Source organism: Atheta coriaria, unplaced genomic scaffold (genome assembly GCF_025399875.1).
Source record: "Atheta coriaria isolate IRGN ID8LTWV9N9 unplaced genomic scaffold, Caltech_Dcor_3.1 hic_scaffold_10_pilon, whole genome shotgun sequence".
NCBI classification, from domain to species: domain Eukaryota; kingdom Metazoa; phylum Arthropoda; class Insecta; order Coleoptera; family Staphylinidae; genus Dalotia; species Dalotia coriaria.
In genome coordinates, this window is record NW_027045452.1 from 6,661,003 (window position 1) to 6,681,651 (window position 20,649).

The 20,649-nt window shown below is 32.7% G+C and overlaps 4 protein-coding genes, 1 long non-coding RNA gene, 4 other non-coding genes and 1 pseudogene across 9 annotated transcripts; 6 read left to right on the forward strand and 4 right to left on the reverse strand.

Moving 5' to 3' along the window:
• The first annotated feature begins 281 nt into the window (after positions 1-281).
• Positions 282-491, forward strand: LOC135801543 (small nucleolar RNA U3). Its single transcript, XR_010550387.1, has one exon. It is a non-coding gene; the product is annotated as a small nucleolar RNA U3 (small nucleolar RNA).
• Positions 492-546: 55 nt separating this feature from the next.
• LOC135800812 (stearoyl-CoA desaturase 5-like) lies at positions 547-1,220 on the reverse strand. The gene is made up of 4 exons (XM_065314138.1): positions 1,207-1,220; positions 930-1,115; positions 750-868; positions 547-707 (listed from the first exon to the last, which is right to left on the reverse strand). Exons 1-4 carry the CDS (start codon positions 1,218-1,220, stop codon positions 547-549), a joined length of 480 nt encoding a protein of 159 aa, XP_065170210.1.
• Positions 1,003-2,005, reverse strand: LOC135800813 (acyl-CoA Delta-9 desaturase-like). The gene is made up of 4 exons (XM_065314139.1): positions 1,819-2,005; positions 1,569-1,738; positions 1,207-1,454; positions 1,003-1,115 (listed from the first exon to the last, which is right to left on the reverse strand). The coding sequence occupies exons 1-3, from the start codon at positions 1,949-1,951 to the stop codon at positions 1,236-1,238; spliced, it is 522 nt and encodes a 173-aa protein (XP_065170211.1). The 5' UTR covers positions 1,952-2,005; the 3' UTR covers positions 1,003-1,115; positions 1,207-1,235.
• A 7,565-nt stretch (positions 2,006-9,570) lies between these two features.
• Positions 9,571-9,780, forward strand: LOC135801546 (small nucleolar RNA U3). The gene has a single exon (XR_010550390.1). It is a non-coding gene; the product is annotated as a small nucleolar RNA U3 (small nucleolar RNA).
• Positions 9,781-9,835: 55 nt separating this feature from the next.
• On the reverse strand, positions 9,836-11,814 carry LOC135800816 (acyl-CoA Delta-9 desaturase-like; annotated as a pseudogene).
• A 2,032-nt stretch (positions 11,815-13,846) lies between these two features.
• On the forward strand, positions 13,847-14,179 carry LOC135800817 (mannose-binding protein-like). The gene has a single exon (XM_065314142.1). The coding sequence runs from the start codon at positions 13,847-13,849 to the stop codon at positions 14,177-14,179; it is 333 nt and encodes a 110-aa protein (XP_065170214.1).
• A 573-nt stretch (positions 14,180-14,752) lies between these two features.
• LOC135801544 (small nucleolar RNA U3) lies at positions 14,753-14,962 on the forward strand. The gene has a single exon (XR_010550388.1). It is a non-coding gene; the product is annotated as a small nucleolar RNA U3 (small nucleolar RNA).
• A 24-nt stretch (positions 14,963-14,986) lies between these two features.
• LOC135801054 (acyl-CoA Delta-9 desaturase-like) lies at positions 14,987-16,476 on the reverse strand. The gene is made up of 4 exons (XM_065314417.1): positions 16,106-16,476; positions 15,698-16,034; positions 15,432-15,617; positions 14,987-15,370 (listed from the first exon to the last, which is right to left on the reverse strand). Exons 1-4 carry the CDS (start codon positions 16,260-16,262, stop codon positions 15,049-15,051), a joined length of 1,002 nt encoding a protein of 333 aa, XP_065170489.1. The 5' UTR covers positions 16,263-16,476; the 3' UTR covers positions 14,987-15,048.
• Positions 16,477-19,238: 2,762 nt separating this feature from the next.
• LOC135800366 (uncharacterized) lies at positions 19,239-19,897 on the forward strand. The gene is made up of 2 exons (XR_010550141.1): positions 19,239-19,399; positions 19,464-19,897. It is a non-coding gene; the product is annotated as an uncharacterized lncRNA (long non-coding RNA).
• Positions 19,898-20,418: 521 nt separating this feature from the next.
• On the forward strand, positions 20,419-20,628 carry LOC135801545 (small nucleolar RNA U3). Its single transcript, XR_010550389.1, has one exon. It is a non-coding gene; the product is annotated as a small nucleolar RNA U3 (small nucleolar RNA).
• Positions 20,629-20,649: the final 21 nt, after the last annotated feature.

Genomic DNA, 20,649 nt, shown 5'->3' on the forward strand with positions numbered 1-20,649 from the left:
TAGTTTGTTGAAAGGAAAATAAGAATATTCAAGTTTTAACATTTTTTTGTTTTGAAATTGATTCAATTTATTCAATAAAATTAAATAAACTCAGATTATATTAATTTCTATTACATATTTTGATTTTTTACAAGTTGAAGGTCATTACAACTGATAATATTTCGACTTTATATCTCCTATGATTGTTGTACATAGTTAAATATAGATGGCGTTGTGAATACGTCTCAAAATAAAACTGAAACATTTTACTATGTATACATTCGTATTTCCACTGCAAATTTAAGATCATACTTCACAGGATCATTTCTGTAGTATATCTTCGCATACTCTTCACAAACGTGTTGAGTTATTGCAACCATGATGATGAGACGTAGCTCCACATCTTGAGCGTGAGGCTGCAATATTTTTCACTCTTCGGAGTGGGAACATTGTCACGATGATCGTTCAGACCACCTTTGGTGGTTTTACGGATGTGGGGCATTCAGAGTGGTTGCAAATTATTAACAATAACAAAATAGAATCTTTTATCTATTATTGTTCTTTCTTTTATATAATAGACAAGAATATTATGTTTAAAACTAAATATTTAATGTTTTTAATAATTTTACGGTTTTTTGTTGTAGGAATTTCTCGATTATTTTCTCCTGAACGTAGGCATTTTGCATCGATGATATTCTTTGAAATAGTTTTCCTGTCGGTGACCCAGCCTAACCAAAACAAGCAATCAATCATAATTGTTGTTAAATTACGTGTGTCGTTGTGAAATTCCCCGGTTTTGTAATCCTGTGGGAATGTATGATGATAGTTGTGAAACCCTTCACCGTAGGCAACCACACGCATGAATCCTTGTTCGACTGGTCCTATATTCCTATAAAAACATTACATTTATTGTTTTTATTAAGTAAAACACTATAAAAACATATAATTACTTATCATATGGTTTATTTCCGTATGAATGTGCTAAAGAATTGATACACCACACCAAATTAACTGAAATAATGTATCTGTAAATCGTTACACGAAAAATGGCGACTTTCCACGATGCTCCAAGTGCGTAATGCGCGAAACAAGATGGTAACACAGCTGCAATCAACAGAACTAAGAGATAATAATGTCTAAAACATAAATAAATTAATTTAACATTAAAATTTAGTATTTTGAAGTTATTAAAATGGAAAAAATAAATAAATTTAAAAAAAAACTAACCTATGTTGAAACATAGCTATTTTATTAGCTTATAAATCACTCATATCAATTGTTTTGCCTTTATTGATAACATCGGGATGTTTTTTCATCATTAACCATCCGACGTGACTGAAAAAGAATCCTCTTTTTGCGTTGTGGGGATCAGCATCTGTTTCAGAACATTTATGATGCAGGCGATGATCTCTCGCCCAAATATAAATACTGTTTTGATAGGTGCCATGAACATAAGAATAATTTGTGCTAATGTGTTAGCTTTATATGAACGATGAGCCCATAGACCAAGGCTGGCCAATGGATTTTCCTGGAGGGCCAAATCTTTTAGATTGCGGCGGCACCGGGCCACATACTATGGCCATTCATACATAAAATATTATACACATACAAAAGTTCCAACTTTGGTTTTTGCGGCGGGCAAATTCAAATGTCCTGGCGGGCCACTTCGTGGCCCGCGGGCCTGGGATTGGCCGGCCATGCCATAGACGATGTGCACCTCCAGTGATGCCCAATGTTGATATTACTCCGTAAACTATCACTTTAATTTAAAAAATTCAGTTTTTTTATGTTTTTGGTGGTTTTTACAGTTTTTTGAGGTTTTTTAACGTAATTACTTACTGAAAATATCTGCTGGTATATTTTGGAACTTTAGAAACATTCCGTATAATCCTGCGAGGTGTAAAATGCCGAGAACCATGATATTTGACCACACATATCGAACTTTTACAGTTTTCTGTAATTTTTGTTTCATCTTGTTTAATTTTTATTTTTACATCAATCTGTGGAGTTCTATGTTTGTATCTACTTATTTCGACTGTATGAATTTATTTTGTTACATAGTATTTGTTTATTTAAAGTTTTCTAAAGTGGGGATTTGTTTTTAGTTTACATATTTCCGGTATGTAATCATAGTATATTTCCACAAAAACAATACATATCAATACCAAAAATATTTACGGTATTGCTGATAGCAATTGGAAGTTTAGAAATGTTTAATTATTTACGACGAAATAAAAAAATACCTCAGATAATTCTAAAAATGAATTTCCTGGAGTAAAAACATTGTATTACGACGATATTTTTAGTTTTTATTACAAAAACTACTAAATAGCGTGACACGTTCTAAACTGCAATCTACGTATTGAAAGTGAGGTTATTTATCGAAATACATACAGGCAACTTAAGTACCCGAACTTATAAGAATCACAAATATTAACTTGTGTATCACTTGACTAAAACATCATATTATGACGAATTTTTGGTTTTTATTAGAACAAACTACAAAATGACGGTCTGAACGATCCTAATGACACGTTTTATACTGCCCTCTACGATTTAATAATTGTATTATTAATAGAGATCCGTATAGGCAACTAAAATATCAGCACTTCACGGAATAATGTATATTATCTTATATATAACATACAACATATTATTTAAATATTTTTATTAAAATTAAGTTTAATAACAAAATTAATATTTTAACAATACCACTTGTTTAAACGATACAATTACAATAATTTAACCTCAGCCTATAAATAACAATAGTGAAATCAATAAACGCAAATTTTTGGCTTTTAAAGTTTCTGGAGGTGGTATATTATAGTACAATCATTTCCGGTGGATTGTGACCCAAAATATAACCCGATTTCTATAACCTATTTGTTATATTTTGATCGTGTTACGGTATTTATAACTAGGGAACGGCCTAAATGTCAATTTTGTTTGATTTTATAAAATAATAAGCAGGATAAAGATAACGTCGATAACTTTGCGATTCGTTCTTTTCTATCTCGTTTAGTTTACGAGATATTAGCAATTGAAATAAAACGTCAAAAATTGAAAAATTGCACTTTTGAGCACTTTCAGTCGCGGTTTCAGTCGCGGTATCGAGAACAATGATAAAAAGTAATAAAGATTTGTTAAAATAAAATTACTATTTTCTGAAAATTTCATGTTTAAACAATTTAACTTTTGCAACTTTTAACACTTTCAATGCGTCTGGCAGGATGATAGAACCGACCAAACTGTCTGGCGTCAAAGAAAACACAGTTTCATAGCTCTCTGCATAATGTGTGTCAAATTCAGCTTTCCTAATATAACGAAAGTAAAAAAGTTCAAAAATATTATAGTTTAGGGGTGTCTGGCTAGGGTTGGAACCATACCAGGTGACTGGCAATGAGCAGCGCATGTTATAATAATGTTACGAACAAAATATGCAAAAATGGAGTTTGTTAAAATAACGAAACATAAGTCATCAAGTGTACATCTTTGTTAGCTGTTAACTGCCAAAGGAACCACGATCCAGGTTTCATAATTGGGGATCGTTCTTACCTGTGTTGGAGAAACGCATGAACAAAATTTCATCTTTCCTAAAATGACGAAACTCTGGCCGTCACGGCCTCTTAGTCTATAATCTTCTATAATAGATTTTATTGTTTGACATCTGTCAAAATAACAAAACTGATTTAATATGATTATGACGAAGAAGTTGATAATAATCTTCTATGATATAATAATGAACCGCTAAATCTGTTGGTAAGCGCATAACTCAACAACGCCTAGACCAATTTGGCCAATTCTTTTTTTAAAATGTTTGTTAAAGTCCAAGGATGGTTTTCACGGCGAGAAAAATTCGAATAATTGCCGGGAAAACCCTAAAGACAGCCCTTTTCGATAGGATAAAAGTTGACATTGAGATTCAATCATAGTTATAGTTAAATAGTTGAATCCGAGAAGGCGCGCTGAAATGCATTATTAGCAATGCTTCCTATAATTAATTTTTTTGTAAATAAAATTGCACATCTTATTGATAGAATTGAAACATACCTACTATGTCTAGAACAAGAGAGTAAAAACAAATTACATTTTTATTAAAACACTACCGGGACGAAGTCGCGGGCAAAAACTGGTTATTAATATATCGATAGCACAATGGATAATACAGGGAAAATGTTATTTAGGTTTGGTTGATTGACATAAGTGTCTCCATCATTCGATAGTTAATTAGGGAGCACAAAATACATTGTATTTCCATGTTGAGATACAAAGTTTGCTAAAACAGCTAGTTTTATAATCTTTGACCTCAAATTGATAACAATTATTGGTATCTCACAAGCATAATGACCACACATTCAGTTGTAAAACAAATCGGAACAGTTTACATCTCTATTACAACACAATCACAATGACTCCTGCAACATCACAAATATTTACACGTAAAGTGTTATTAATTCTATTCGTGTGTGTATTAACACCTGCAGTATCCCCTAAAGAATATTTTTCGTTTAATGATACCGAGGTATGATCATCATTACCAAATGTAACAAACAAATTTAACTCTTAACCATATACATAACTTTCAGTTGAATTGGTTTGCTGCTTTCCATGCTTGTCATTTGAAAAACATGACATTAGCAACAATAAATTCCGAAGCCGAATAAATTGATATTGGAAACTTAATTGGTAGTTGGGGATCAGTTAAGAAGGTTTATTGGACATCGGGAACTGATCAAGCCAAAGAAGGAGAGTTTGTTTGGATGAGCACAGGACAACCAATTAGATACAAGAATTGGTATTATGGGGAACCCAATAACCATGGATCCCAGCATTGTCTTACTGTTTCTAACATCAATAGTCATCAGTGGGATGACGACCAGTGTTCAAACAAGTATTTTTACATTTGTGAGGAGAAAACTGAGTGTTCAAGGGAGATTGTGTTTGACTTACTTATATCCTAAGGTTAGGTTACATTAACAAGTAAAAGTAGTGGATTACGTTAGGTATTAAAAAGGTACAACGCGGTTTTACGTAACTTTTACCCCCACTACTATTTGCGGGTAGCTGACAATACCTATCGTCCTACGCGTCTGATGACCCCACCAGAGCATTCCAGATGCTTCCCTTTCATCACTTTAGGGATTGTCCATTAATCTTTAGTCTCTATCGAACAGCCGAAGAGTAAACATCTCCATAAACATGAACATGAATACTCAACGTAATTCCACCAAGCCTTACGAAAAAATCAACATGCCCTTATTAGGGCAACAACCCACTGCATCCACGAAGACGACCACCAATTCAACGCCCTCTGACATCTCTGAATTATTAAAACACTTTCAAGAAGAAAACGCGGCTCTAAAATTCCAAATTGAGCAACTTAAACACTTTATTGAAACGAAGGAAAAGATTCACGACAAGAATCTATCGCGAGATAGATATGCTTTGCCCGTCAAGAATAGATACAACGACCTGCCAATGGAAGAAGAAATCCATACCGACCACGAGGAAGCGCAGGAAGAAGTGGAAGAAGAGCCTTTCCAGGAGGTTCAAAACAAAAGACGCAAGCGGAAAAACAACGAACAAAACGAAAACGACGCACGAAATCACGCACAACAAATCAATCAAATCAACCGTTCTAACATTGGAATCGATACAAATGCAACTACGACACCCAATACCCACCAAAAATTACCTCCAATCGTGATCAAATCTAAAATTATAAATTATAAACAATTTCACCAGAAAATCATTACAACTACAGCGCAAACTCCAACAATCTTTTACGGGAACAGAACAAAAATATTTGTGAAATCGGACAACGACTACAAAAAACTTATTAATTTATTCGACCATCAACAACTAGAGTATTTTTCCTATCGCAAACTGACAGAAGCTACAAAATCTCTTGTCATCAAAACTGTACCATTTTTGGAAGAAGAAGAACTTACGAAGTTTTACAAACAGCAACATCCGGGCGTGCTATACGTGCGGAAAATGAAAAGCAAAAAAGATGACTCGGAAAGTCGATCATACCTAATTAAACTCACGTCGGAAACCAACATAAATGACATTAAAAAAATCAAAAGCATAGACGGTGCATTCATCCACTACGAACGCTATATAAAACCCACGAAAATAACAATGTGTCGAAGATGCCAGGAGTTCGGCCACGGAACAGAGAACTGCCGGAGCGCCCCAAGATGCGTTAAATGTCCAAAAAATCATCTCACTCAGGACTGCGATAAGGAGCCAGATGCACCACCGATATGCACAAATTGTACCGGACCTCACCCAGCAAACTTCACCGGATGCCCTGCTTACAACAGGTATGTACAACAAAAACACATTAAAGTAGCTGACGTTAGAACTCCAAACCTCACAATCAACGACAAGACATTCCCGCTTCCAAAGCCATATTACAAAGCAACACCTTCCATTGCGCAAAACTCCTCGCCAAAAAATACACACACAAATAACACTAACACCACTCCTAATACTCATCATCCCATGCAATCATATATAAACATCCTACAAAAATTCCAAAAAATCAAACCTGAAATTGACAACGCTCCAACGGAGGTGGAGAAACTAATAGTTATTCTTAAACATTATGGATCCTAAATCCTTAAATCATTTAAAAATCATTACATGGAACGCATGCTCCCTACAAAACAAAATCCTTCAATTTCGACATTTTCTAGAACAAAACAAAATTCATGTTGCATGTATACAAGAAGCCTCCAAATCCAAAAAACCTCTTCCAAAAATTGTGAATTACAATCTTATTTCCAACAAAAAAATTACAATATACATTAAAAAAGAACTTCACTATGATCAACTCCTCGAAACCGAAAACTCAATTAGCATCCTAGTAAATAAAATTCGCATTACCAACTTCTATAATTATCCGAAATTTGCATCTGACCTTAACGAATTAAAATATATCACAAAATTTCCAAATACCATAATCCTTGGCGACTTTAACGCGAAACACACGAACTGGAATAATTCATCAACTAACCAAAATGGAAAAATCCTAAATGATTTCCTTAATTGTCATCCACAACTTAACTTACTTTACCCACAAAATTCTTACACCCATTACCCGACAAATGGCAATAATCCTTCCACAATAGACCTAATTGTCACCAACTTAAAATTTTACGTTGAACCTCCTTCAACGGTCAATGACCTGGACTCCGATCATCTACCTGTCGCCACGCGAATCCACTTAAAAGTCCCCATAAAATTAAATACCAAAATTTCCCGAATTACAAACTGGTCCAATTATAAAACTACCTGAAAACCAAAATCCCAATTTTCCATTACACAGTACTAACAGCATTGACAAAGCCCTGCACCGACTAACAAATGCCACTTTGCATGCATACCACAAAAACACACAAATTATAAACACTCCCTCACATAAATTACAACTTCCCCGTGACATCCTAAACTTAATTAACACCAAAAACAAACTACGTAAAACATCCCAAAAATATAATCTATTCCAAATCCTTAAACCCCAAATTAATAAAATGTCCCAAGAAATTAATGAAAAATTGCCTCCTACACCAACCTGCAATGGAATCATAAACTATCCAATACCAAGAATCTCCTATCCGTTCATAAAATCATAAAACAACTAAGAATTCCCAACCAAAAAAACACTCCATTACACACGGCCAATGGCATCAAATTTTCTACACAAGAAAAGAGTGATGCCCTGGCTGACGAATTTTCCAAATCTTCCTCCCTTACCGATCACCTACACGATAACACATTTCATGACCACATACAAAATACGATTAAAAATTTCCTACAACAACCTCAAACAAATCCATGTGATCCAATTATAAATTTCACGTCATTACAATCACTTATTAAATCACTTCCCAATAAAAAATCTCCTGGTAAAGACAAAATTACTAACGAAATGATCAAAAATATCCAAACAACTTTATCCTTCAACTAGTAAAAATCTATAATGCATGCTACCAACTAAATTACTTCCCTAAACAATTTAAACACTCTGTAGTAATCCCAATAGCAAAACCGAATAAAAACCCAACACTTCCACAAAATTATCGTCCTATTAGCTTAATTTCTATGCTCGGTAAACTTAACGAAAAAATTATTAATGTAGAACTAACAAAACACACCCAATTACTTAAAGTTATACCTGACTCCCAATTTGGCTTCCGAAAACATCATTCTACTAACATGCAAATAGCTAGAATTATTAACAAAATCACCATTAACACTAATCTGAACAAAACTACCTCTTTAACTACAATAGACTTAACAAAAGCATTCGACACTATTTGGCATGACGCGTTAATTTATAAACTTATTCTCTTAAAATATCCCAAAAATCTAATCCTGCTAATACGCAACTACCTGAGCAATCGCTCTTTCCAAGTAAAACTTCAAAACACTTTTTCCAACTCGCAAAAATTAACCACAGGGTCCCACAAGGCGGCGTACTTTCTCCCCAACTTTACAACATTTATACCCACGACATTCCTACCGATCCAAATACCGATATTGCCTTGTTTGCTGATGATACCGCAATCATCACTACATCATCTCAAACCGCTCAAGCTAACAAATACACCCAACAACACCTAAACAAACTCCAAATGTATTACCAAAAGTGGAAACTCCTCCCAAACCCGGAAAAATCCACAATTACCTACTTCGGCAACCGAAGAAAATCCAAAAATCATCAATCTACTCCTTCTTTAAACAATTTAAACATCCCAGAAACACCCGACCCTAAATATTTAGGCGTAATTATTGACAAAAAATTAACTTTCAAAAAACACATCTCTTCAGCCTTATGCAAAGCCAGAATTACCAAAACAAAATTATACCCCCTTCTTGGACCCCATTCAAAATTAAATACACATCTGAAAACCCAAATCTACAAATCTTACATTCTTCCAATTTTAACGTACGGATCACAAGTAACTGAACTTGCTGCAAAAACAACTAAATCCAAAATGCAAATTTTCCAAAACGCGATTCTCCGGAACATACTCAAAATCACGCGACAATCTCGAATTCGCACCAAAATTATTCATGAACGTACGCGCTGCGAAACAATTTCAAATTACATTAAAAAATTAAATACCAATTTTTATAAACATCACATTTTAGCGTCCAACTTAACAGAAAACATACTAAATCATCCCCTTAAAAATCATTATAGAAATAACCAAAAAACTCTCTCAAATATTCCTCTAAATTAATTACTCCCCTTTTTCCCCCTCTCTTACATATTATTAACGTCTCTACTTTGTGTTTTTTTTTACTACCTACGTATCAGGGCACAAGTGACATAATAATAAAACTCTCGTCGTAAAATCATCAATGATGTCAATCATATGTAAATTTTAAAAATTAGCAGGTAATTTGTTCGTCAAAAGGTACTGTATAAAAATTATTATTAAATCGTAAACAATAAGAAATATGTACTGTGTAAGTTATTTTCTATTTAATTGTTTTTGTTTATACTTAATTTATTAAATGTTTTCCAAAAAAAAAAAATGGTGTTTTTTTTTTACTACCTACGTATGTAAAATCAAGATCATACTTCACAGGATCATTTCTGTAGTATATCTTCGCATACTCTTCACAAACGTGTTGAGTTATTGCAACCATGATGATGAGACGTAGCTCCACATCTTGAGCGTGAGGCTGCAATATTTTTCACTCTTCGGAGTGTGAATATTGTTACGATGATCGTTCATGCCACCTTTGGTGGTTTTACGGATGTGGGGCATTCAGAGTGGTTGCAAATTATTATCAATAACAAAATAAAAAATTTTATCTATTATTTTTCTTTCTTTTATATAATAGACAAGAATATTATGTTTAAAACTAAATATTTAATGGTTTTAATAATTTTTCGAGTTTTTGTTGTATTTATTTCTCGATTATTTTCTCCTGAACGTAGGCATTTCGCATCGATTATATTCTTTGAAATAGTTTTCCTATCGGTGACCCAACCCAACCAATAGAAGCAATCAATCATGATTGTTGTTAAATTACGTGTGTCGTTGTGAAATTCTCCGGTTTTGTAATCCTGTGGAAATGTATGATGATAATTATGGAACCCTTCACCGTAGGCAACCACACGCATGAATCCTTGTTCGACTGGTCCTATATTCCTATAAAAACGTTACATTTATTGTTTTTATTAAGAAAAACACTATAAAAACATATAGGGGAAGGTTGGCCAAGTCGTACCTCTAAAATACAATTGGCCCTAGATTGAAAGTTTTGCAACATAATGTCAGTTTTTCGACATATTTACCTGCTTTAGTTAATATAGCTTCAATTCGTATGAGAAAAATTCATCAGAAATGTTTATATTTTTGTAAAACATCAATTTAACAAAAATGTGTGAACGGTACGACTTAACAAACCGGTACCCTAAGTCATACCTTCGATACCTTAAGTCGTACCTATGCCAAAGTAATATCAAAATGAGAATATATATTAGTTTAATAATAATGTATTTATTTGCAAGGTATTTTTTACTCGTTTGAACACCCCAACACATTTGTCATGTATCCAAATTTTGCATTTGAGGCACTGAATCATCTTCCCTATTCTCATCACGCTAGTAAAGTATCTTCGGCGCGCAACCGTAGCGCCGCCTCGTGGCGCAGCTGAAACCTTGAGTCCCATATGTTCTATAGGTACGACTTAAAAAACGCAAAGGGGTACGAGTTAGCAAACATGTGCTTCCCGCTTAAAACAACCTTAAACAATATATCAGAAGGAATATTTAACAAAATCCATGCAGAAAACAATACATGGATAGATGTATACCCAATATTTAACATGCAACACATATTTAGTGGTGTTTTTCTGACCACCAATGCTTTCAAGCTCCACGAGAAATTGAATGAGCACGAGGAGCAAAACTATTTTTGCGCATAACTTCTCAATTCCGATTCGGCGGGAACTGATTAAAAAATATGCTTCTAGTATGATTTCATGCGGTCCGAATATAGCATTTTAAGTTGCATAAAGTGCCTTCAAGTGAGAGAAAAGACCGACGTACGACTTACGTGACGGTAGGACTTAAGCAACCGTCCCCTAATTACTTATCATACCAAATTAACTGAAATAATGTATCTGTAAATCGTCATACGGAAAATGGCGACTTTCCACGATGCGCCAAGCGCGTAATGCGCAAAACAAGATGGCAACACAGCTGCAATCAACAGAACTAAGAGATAATAATGCCTAAAACACAAATAAAACAATTTAACATTAAAATTTAGTATTTTTAAGTTATTAAAATGACAAAAATAAGAAAAACTAACCTATGTTGAAACATAACTATTTTATTAGCTTATAAATCACTCATATCAATTGTTTTGCCTTTATTGATAACATCGGGATGTTTTTTCATCATTAACCATCCGACGTGACTGAAAAAGAATCCTCTTTTTGCGTTGTGGGAATCAGCATCTGTTTCAGAACATTTATGATGCAGGCGATGATCTCTCGCCCAGATATAAATACTGTTTTGATAGGTGCCATTAACATAAGAATAATTTGTGCTAATGTGTTAGCTTTGTATGAACGATGAGCCCATAGACGATGTGCACCTCCAGTGATGCCCAATGTTGATATTACTCCGTAAACTATCACTTTAATTTAAAAAATTCAGTTTTTTTTATGATTTTGGTGTTTTTTACAGTTTTTTGAGGTTTTTTAACGTAATTACTTACTGAAAATATCTGCTGGTATATTTTGGAACTTTAGAAACATTCCGTATAATCCTGCGAGGTGTAAAATGCCGAGAACCATGATATTTGACCACACATATCGAACTTTTACTAGTCAATAATTTTTGTTTCATCTTGTTTAATTTTTATTTTTACATCAATCTGTGGAGTTCTATGTTTGTATTTACTTATTTCGACTGTATGAATTTATTTTGTTACATAGTATTTGTTTTTTTAAAGTTTTCTAAAGTGGGGATTGGTTTTTACATATTTCCGGTATGTAATCATAGTATATTTCCACAAAAACAATACATATCAATACCAAAAATATTTACGGTATTGCTGATAGCAATTGGAAGTCTAGAAATGTTTAATTATTTACAAGGAAATCAAAAAATACCTCAGATAGTTCTAATAATGAATTTCCTGGAGTAAAAACATTGTATTACGACGATATTTTTAGTTTTTATTACAAAAACTACTAAATGGCGTGACACGTTCTAAACTGCAATCTGCGTATTGAAAGTGAGGTTATTTATAGAAATACATACAGGCAACTTAAGTACCCGAACTTATAAGAATCACAAATATTAACTTGTGTATCAATTGACTAAAACATCATATTATGATGAATTTTTGGTTTTTATTAGAACAAACTACAAAATGACGGTCTGTATTATTAATAGAGATGCGTATAGGCAACTAAAATATCACCACTTCACGGAATAATGTATATTATCTTATATATAACATACAACATATTATTTAAATATTTTTATTAAAATTAAGTTTTTTAACAAAATCAATATTTTAACAATACCACTTGTTTAAACGATACAATTACAATAATTTAACCTCAGCCTATAAATAACAATAGTGAAATCAATAAACGCAAATTTTTGGCTTTTAAAGTTTCTGGGGGTGGTATATTATAGTACAATCATTCCCGGTGGATTCTGACCCAAAATATAACCCGATTTCTATAACCTATTTGTTATATTTTGATCGTGTTACGGTATTTATAACTAGGGAACGACCTAAATGTCAATTTTGTTTGATTTTATAAAATAATAAGCAGGATAAAAAAAAGAAAGAAAAAAGTTGGAAATTAAGTTATGTTGTTTGATATAATAGATTTTATTGTTTGACATCTGTCAAAATAACAAAACGCATTTAATGTGATTATGACAGAGAAGTTGATAATAGTCTGCTATAATATAATAATTAATCGCAAAATCTGTTGGTAAGCGCATAACTCAACAACGCCTAGACCAATTTGGCCAATTCTTTCTTTAAAATGTTTGTTAAAGTCAAAGGATGGATTTCACGGCGAGAAAAATTCGAATAATTGCCGGGAAAACCCTAAAGACAGCCCTTTTCTATAAGATAAAAAGTGGGCATTGAGATTCAATCATAGTTATAGTTAAATAGTTGAATCGGAGATGGCGCGCTGAAGTGCATTATTAGCAATTCGTTATATAATTAATTTCTTTAAAATAAAATTGCACATCTTATTGATAGAATTGAAACATACTATATCTAGAACAAGAGAGTAAAGACGAATTACATTTTTATTAAAACACTACCGGGACAAAGTCGCGGGCAAAAACTGGTTATTAATATATCGATAGCAAAATGAATAATACAGGGAAAAATGTTATTTAGGTTTGGTTGATTGACATAAGTGTCTCCATCATTCGATAGTTAATTAGGGAGCACAAAATACATTGTATTTCCATGTTGAGATACAAAGTTTGCTAAAACAGCTAGTTTTATAATCATTGACCTCAAATTGATAACAATTATTGGTATCTCACAAGCATAATGACCACACATTCAGTTGTAAAACAAATCGGAACAGTTAACATCTCCATTACAACACAATCACAATGACTCCTGCAACATCACAAATATTTACACGTAAAGTGTTATTAATTCTATTCGTGTGTGTATTAACACCTAAAGTATCCCCAAAAGAATATTTTTTGTTTAATGATACCGAGGTATGATCATCTTTACCAAATTTAACAAACAAATTTAACTCCTAACCATATACCTACATTTACTTACAGTTAAATTGGTTTGCTGCTTTCCATGCTTGTCATTTGAAAAACATGACATTAGCAACAATAAATTCCGAAGCCGAGCAAATTGATATTGGAAACTTAATTGGTAGTTGGATATCAACTAAGAAAGTTTATTGGTCTTCGGGAACTGATCAAGCCAAAGAAGGAGAGTTTGTTTGGATGAGCACAGGACAACCAATTAGATACAAGAATTGGTATTATGGGGAACCCAATAACCATGGATCCCAGCATTGTCTTACTGTTTCAAACATCAATAGTCATCAGTGGGATGACGACCAGTGTTCAAACAAGTATTTTTACATTTGTGAGGAGATAACTGAGTGTTCAAGGGAGATTGTGTTTGACTTACTTATATCCTAAGGGTAGGTTACATTAACAAGTAAAAGTAGTGGATTACACTAGGTATTAAAAAGGTTCAATGTGCTTTTACGAAACTTTTACCCCCACTCCTATTTGCGGGTAGCTGACAATACCTAGCGTCCTACGCGTCTGATGACTCCACCAGAGCATTCCAGATGCTTCCCTTTCATCACTTTAGGGATTGTCCATTAATCTTAAACCTCACGACGTATCACCAAAGGGGGGGGGGGGGTCCAAAAAATGACAAAAAAAGATCACGTGATTAATGGACAGCCCCTTAGACTTCTTTTATTTAATTTGTTGAAAAGAAAATAAGAATATTCAAGTTTTAACATTTTTTTGTTTTGAAATTGATTCAATTTATTCAATAAAATTAAATATACCCAAGCAATAGTAATTTATATTAATATTTCGACTTTTTACAAGTTGAAGGTCATTACTACTGATAGTATTTCGACTTTATATTTCCTCTGTTTGTTATATACAGTTAAATATAGATGGCGTTGTGAATACGTCTCAAAATAAAACTTAAACATTTTACTATGTATACATTCGTATTTCCACTGTAAAATTAAGATCATACTTCACAGGATCATTTCTGTAGTATATCTTCGCATACTCTTCACAAACGTGTTGAGTTATTGCAACCATGATGATGAGATATAGCTCCACATCTTGAGCGTGAGGCTGCAATATTTTTCACTCTTCGGAGTGTGAATATTGTCACGATGATCGTTCAGGCCACCTTTGGTGGTTTTACGGATGTGGGGCATTCAGAGTGGTTGCAAATTATTATCAATAACAAAATAAAATTTATTATCTTCCTTTAATTTAATTTAATTAATAATTAATTTAATATTTCTCTATTTTTATATAATAGACAAGAATATTATGTTTAAAGTTAAATATTTAATGTTTTTAATAATTTTTCGAGTTTTTGTTGTATTGATTTCTCGATTGTTTCCTCCTGAACGTAGGCATTTTGCATCGATGATATTCTTTGATATAGTTTTCCTGTCGGTGACCCAGCCTAACCAAAACAAGCAATCAATCATGATTGTGGTTAAATTACGCGTGTCGTTGTGAAATTCTCCGGTTTTGTAATCCTGTGGGAATGTATGATGATAATTATGGAACCCTTCACCGTAGGCAACCACACGCATAAAACCTTGTTCGACTGGTCCTATATTCCTATAAAAACGTTACATTTATTGTTTTTATTAAGAAAAACACTATGAAAACATATAATTACTTATCATATGGTTTATTTCCGTATAAATGTGCTAAAGAATTGATGCACCATACCAAATTAACGGAAATAATATATCTGTAAATCGTTACACGAAAAATGGCGACTTTCCACGATGCGCCAAGTGCGTAATGCGCGAAACAAGATGGCAACACAGCTGCAATCAACAGAACTAAGAGATAATAATGCCTAAAACATAAATAAATTAATTTAACATAAAATTGTAATATTTTTAGGTTATAAACATAAAAAAATTTAGAAAAACAAACCTATGTTGAAACATAACTAATTTATTAGCTTGTAAATCACTCATATCGATTGTTTTGCCTTTTTTGATAACATCAGGATGTTTTTTCATCATTAGCCATCCGACATGACTAAAAAAGAATCCTCTTTTTGCATTATGAGGATCAGCATCAGTTTCAGAACATTTATGATGCAAGCGATGATCTCTCGCCCAGATATAAATACTGTTTTGATAAGTGCACGTCGCCATGAACATAAGAATAACTTGTGCTAATGTGTTAGCTTTGTATGAACGATGAGCCCATAGACGATGTGCACCTCCAGTGATGCCCAGGGTTGATATTACTCCATAAATTATCACTTTAATTAAAAAAAAATTGCTTTTGATGGTTTTCGAAGGTTTTTTGAGATTTTTTAACGTAATTACTTACTGAAAATATCTGCTGGTATATTTTGGAACTTTAGAAACATGCCGTATAATCCTGCAAGATGTAAAACCCCGAGAACTATTATGTTTGACCACACATATCGAACTTTTACAGTTTTCTTTAACTCCGGATCACTTTTAGTCAATAATTTTTGTTTCATCTTGTTTAATTTTTATTTTTACATCAATCTGTGGAGTTCTATGTTTGTATCTACGTATTTTGACTGTATAAATTTATTTTGTTACTTAGTATTCGTTTTTTTCAAATTTTCTAAAGTGGGGATTGGTTTTTACTGTTGTTTATTATAACAGTGTTTCTTTTACATATTTCCGGTATGTAATCATAGTATATTTCCACAAAAACAATACATATCAATACTAAAAATATTTACGGTATTGCTGATAGCAATTGGAAGTCTAGAAATGTTTAATTATTTACAAGGAAATCAGAAAATACCTCAGATAGTTCTAATAGTGAATTTCCTGGAGTAAAACCTTGTATTACGACGATATTTTTAGTTTTATTACAACAAAATACTCGAAACAATGGCGTGACACGTTCTAAACTGCAATCTACGTATTGAAAGTGAGGTTATTTTTAGAAATACATAGAGGCAACTTAAGTATCCGAACTTATAAGAATAACAAATATTAACTTGTGTATACTTGACTAAAACATCATATTATGATGAATTTTTGGTTTTATTAGAACAAACTACAAAATGACGGTCTGAACGATCCTAATGACACGTTATATACTGCACTCTACGTTTTAATAATTGTATTATTAATAGAGATGCGTATAGGCAACTAAAATATCACCACTTCACGGAATAATGTATATTATATTATATATAACATACAAAAACATATTATTTAAATACATTTTTTTATTAAAATTAAGTTTATTAACAAAATTAATATTTTAACAATACCATTTGTTTAAACGATACAATTACAATAATTTAACCTCAGCCTATAAATAACAATAGTGAAATCAATAAACGCAAATTTTTGGCTTTTAAAGTTTCTTGAGGTGTTATATTATTATAGTACAATCATTTCCGGTGGATTGTGACCTAAAATATAACCAGATTTCTATAACCTACTAGCTGACCCGGCAAACATTGTTCTGCCTCGCTTTTCACGTGCAATTTCTTGTTCTTCTTCAGTCTTTTCATTCGCAATCCTTCGAAGCCTAGTTGCATTACGGTTTTGTCGGATAAGATTTGATCGTTTTGGTCGCTGCATGTTGAGTGGGGAAGTGAAGCATCGCACAAAGTTATTATCTTCCAAAAAGTTTTCATTGATTAAAAAAGTTTTTACTATGTTGCCGTACAAACACACTCTGAAGTTTTATTTGTTTTAGCTCTAAAATAAATGATCTCAACGTAAATTAGCTTCTTAATTTTTAATTTAAACCGTGCCGGAATTTTGATTTAGCTTTAAATGATCCAACGTAAATTAGCTCTTAATAACATGGGATTTCCTTTAAATAACATGATTTCGTTTTGCATTTAATTTTTTATCTCCAAAGTAAATAAACCTACAGCTTCGACAAAGACATATTCTGATGCAAAATTTTATCCTCTACAAAAAAGATCTCTTTGGTTTTTTCCATACAAACATTCCTGTAAAAGTTATTTGCAATCAAAATTATTCACATAGTTTATAATCTCATTCACAGCAAATTCTAACTGCGCCACCTATGGTCAATTGATCGAAACTAGAGTTTAAGTTACAATAGTCGCGTATCGACAACGCGTCGATGTATACTTTTAATCGCAAATAACTTTTACAGGAATGTTTTTATGGAAAAAAACAAAGAGATCTTTTTTGTAGGGTAAAATTTTGCATTAGAAAATTTTGTCATTGTAGGTTTATATGTAAAAATTAAATTAAAACGTCGTTATTTAAATGGAAAAAGTATCATGAATCCGGCACGTTTAAATTTTACTTAATTTACGTTTGATAATTTAAGCAAAAACTAAATGTAGAAACGGCAACAAATCCCAATGTGGGAAATTTAAATGGAAAACACGTCTATCACGAAGCATCGCACAAAAGAGGAGACGGGGATAATAGAAAACTTTATATTTACGTTCTCTTATTCTCCCGCAAGATAATCCATATACGCAAATATGTTTGTCTCTTTTAGTGTCGTTTGACTTTTAGAAAAGTTTTCTCTTCAAAAAGTATCCTATTATCTTCTCCTGGCTACCTCTACCCTAAGAAACTCTCCACCAATTTTTTAGCTAAATTGATTAGCCGTTCTTTAGTTATAAAGCACCAACACGACTTTCTTTTAAATATATAGATTTGTTATATTTTGATCGTATTACGGTATTTATAACTAGGAACGGCCTAAATATCAATTTTGTTTGATTCTATAAAATAATAAGCAGGATAAAGAAAAAAGAAAGAAAAAGCAAGAAAAAGTTGGAAATTAAGTTATGTTGTTTGATATAATAGATTTTATTGTTTGACATCTGTCAAAATAACAAAACTGATTTAATGTGATTAAGACGAAGAAGTTGATAATAATCTTAAGCGCATAACTCAACAACGCCTAGACCAATTTGGCCAATTCTTTTTTAAAATGTTTGTTAAAGTCAAAGGATGGATTTCACGGTGAGAAAAATTCGAATAATTGCCGGAAAACCCTAAAGACAGCCCTTTTCCATAAGATGAAAAGTGGGCATTGAGATTCAATCATAGTTATAGTTAAATAGTTGAATCCAAGATGGCGCGCTGAAGTGCATTATTAGCAATTCGTTATATAATTAATTTCTTTAAAATAAAATTGCACATCTTATTGATAGAATTGAAACATACTATATCTAGAACAAGAGAGTAAAAACGAATTACATTTTTATTAAAACACTACCGGGGACAAAGTCACGGGCAAAACTGGTTATTAATATATCGATAGCACAATGAATAATACAGGGAAAAATGTTAGGTATTTAGGTTAGGTTGATTGACATAAGTGTCTCCATCATTCGATAGTTAATTAGGGAGCACAAAATACATTGTATTTCCATGTTGAGATACAAAGTTTGCTAGTTTTATAATCTTTGACCTCAAATTGATAACAATTATTGGTATCTCAAAAGCATAATGACCACACATTCAGTTGTAAAACAAATCGGAACAGTTAACATCTCCATTACAACACAATCACAATGACTCCTGCAACATCACAAATATTTACACGTAAAGTGTTATTAATTCTATTCGTGTGTGTATTAACACCTGCAGTATCCTCAAAAGAATATTTTTGTTTAATGATACCGAGGTATGATCATCATTACCAAATTTAACAAACAAATTCAACTCCTAACCACATACATCACTTTCAGTTGAATTGGTTTGCTGCTTTCCATGCTTGTCATTTGAAAAACATGACATTAGCAACAATAAATTCCGAAGCCGAACAAATTGATATTGGAAACTTAATTGGTAGTTGGATATCAACTAAGAACGTTTATTGGACTTCGGGAACTGATCAAGCCAAAGAAGGAGAGTTTGTTTGGATGAGCACAGGACAACCAATTAGATACAAGAATTGGTATTATGGGGAACCCAATAACCATGGATCCCAGCATTGTCTTACTATTTCTAACATCAATAGTCATCAGTGGGATGACGACCAGTGTTCAAACAAGTATTTTTACATTTGTGAGGAGAAAACTGAGTGTTCAAGGGAGATTGTGTTTGACTTACTTATATCCTAGGGTTAGGTTACAATAACAAGTAAAAGTAGTGGATTACACTAGGTATTAAAAAGGTACAATGTGCTTTTACGTAACTTTTACCCCACTACTATTTGCGGGTAGCTGACAATACCTAGCGTCCTACGCGTCTGATGACTCCACCAGAGCATTCCAGATGCTTCCCTTTCATCACTTTAGGGATTGTCCATTAATCTTAAACCTCACGACGTATCACCAAAGGGGCGGGGGGGGAGGGTCCAAAAAATGACAAAAAAAGATCACGTGATTAATGGACAGCCCCTTAGACTTCTTTTATTTAATTTGTTGAAAAGAAAATAAGAATATTCAAGTTTTAACATTTTTTTGTTTTGAAATTGATTCAATTTATTCAATAAAATTAAATATACCCAAGCAATAGTAATTTATATTAATATTTCGACTTTTTACAAGTTGAAGGTCATTACTACTGATAATATGTATTTCGACTTTATATTTCCTCTGTTTGTTATATACAGTTAAATATAGATGGCGTTGTGAATACGTCTCAAAATAAAACTTAAACATTTTACTATGTATACATTCGTATTTCCACTGTAAAATTAAGATCATACTTCACAGGATCATTTCTGTAGTATATCTTCGCATACTCTTCACAAACGTGTTGAGTTATTGCAACCATGATGATGAGATATAGCTCCACATCTTGAGCGTGAGGCTGCAATATTTTTCACTCTTCGGAGTGTGAATATTGTCACGATGATCGTTCAGGCCACCTTTGGTGGTTTTACGGATGTGGGGCATTCAGAGTGGTTGCAAATTATTATCAATAACA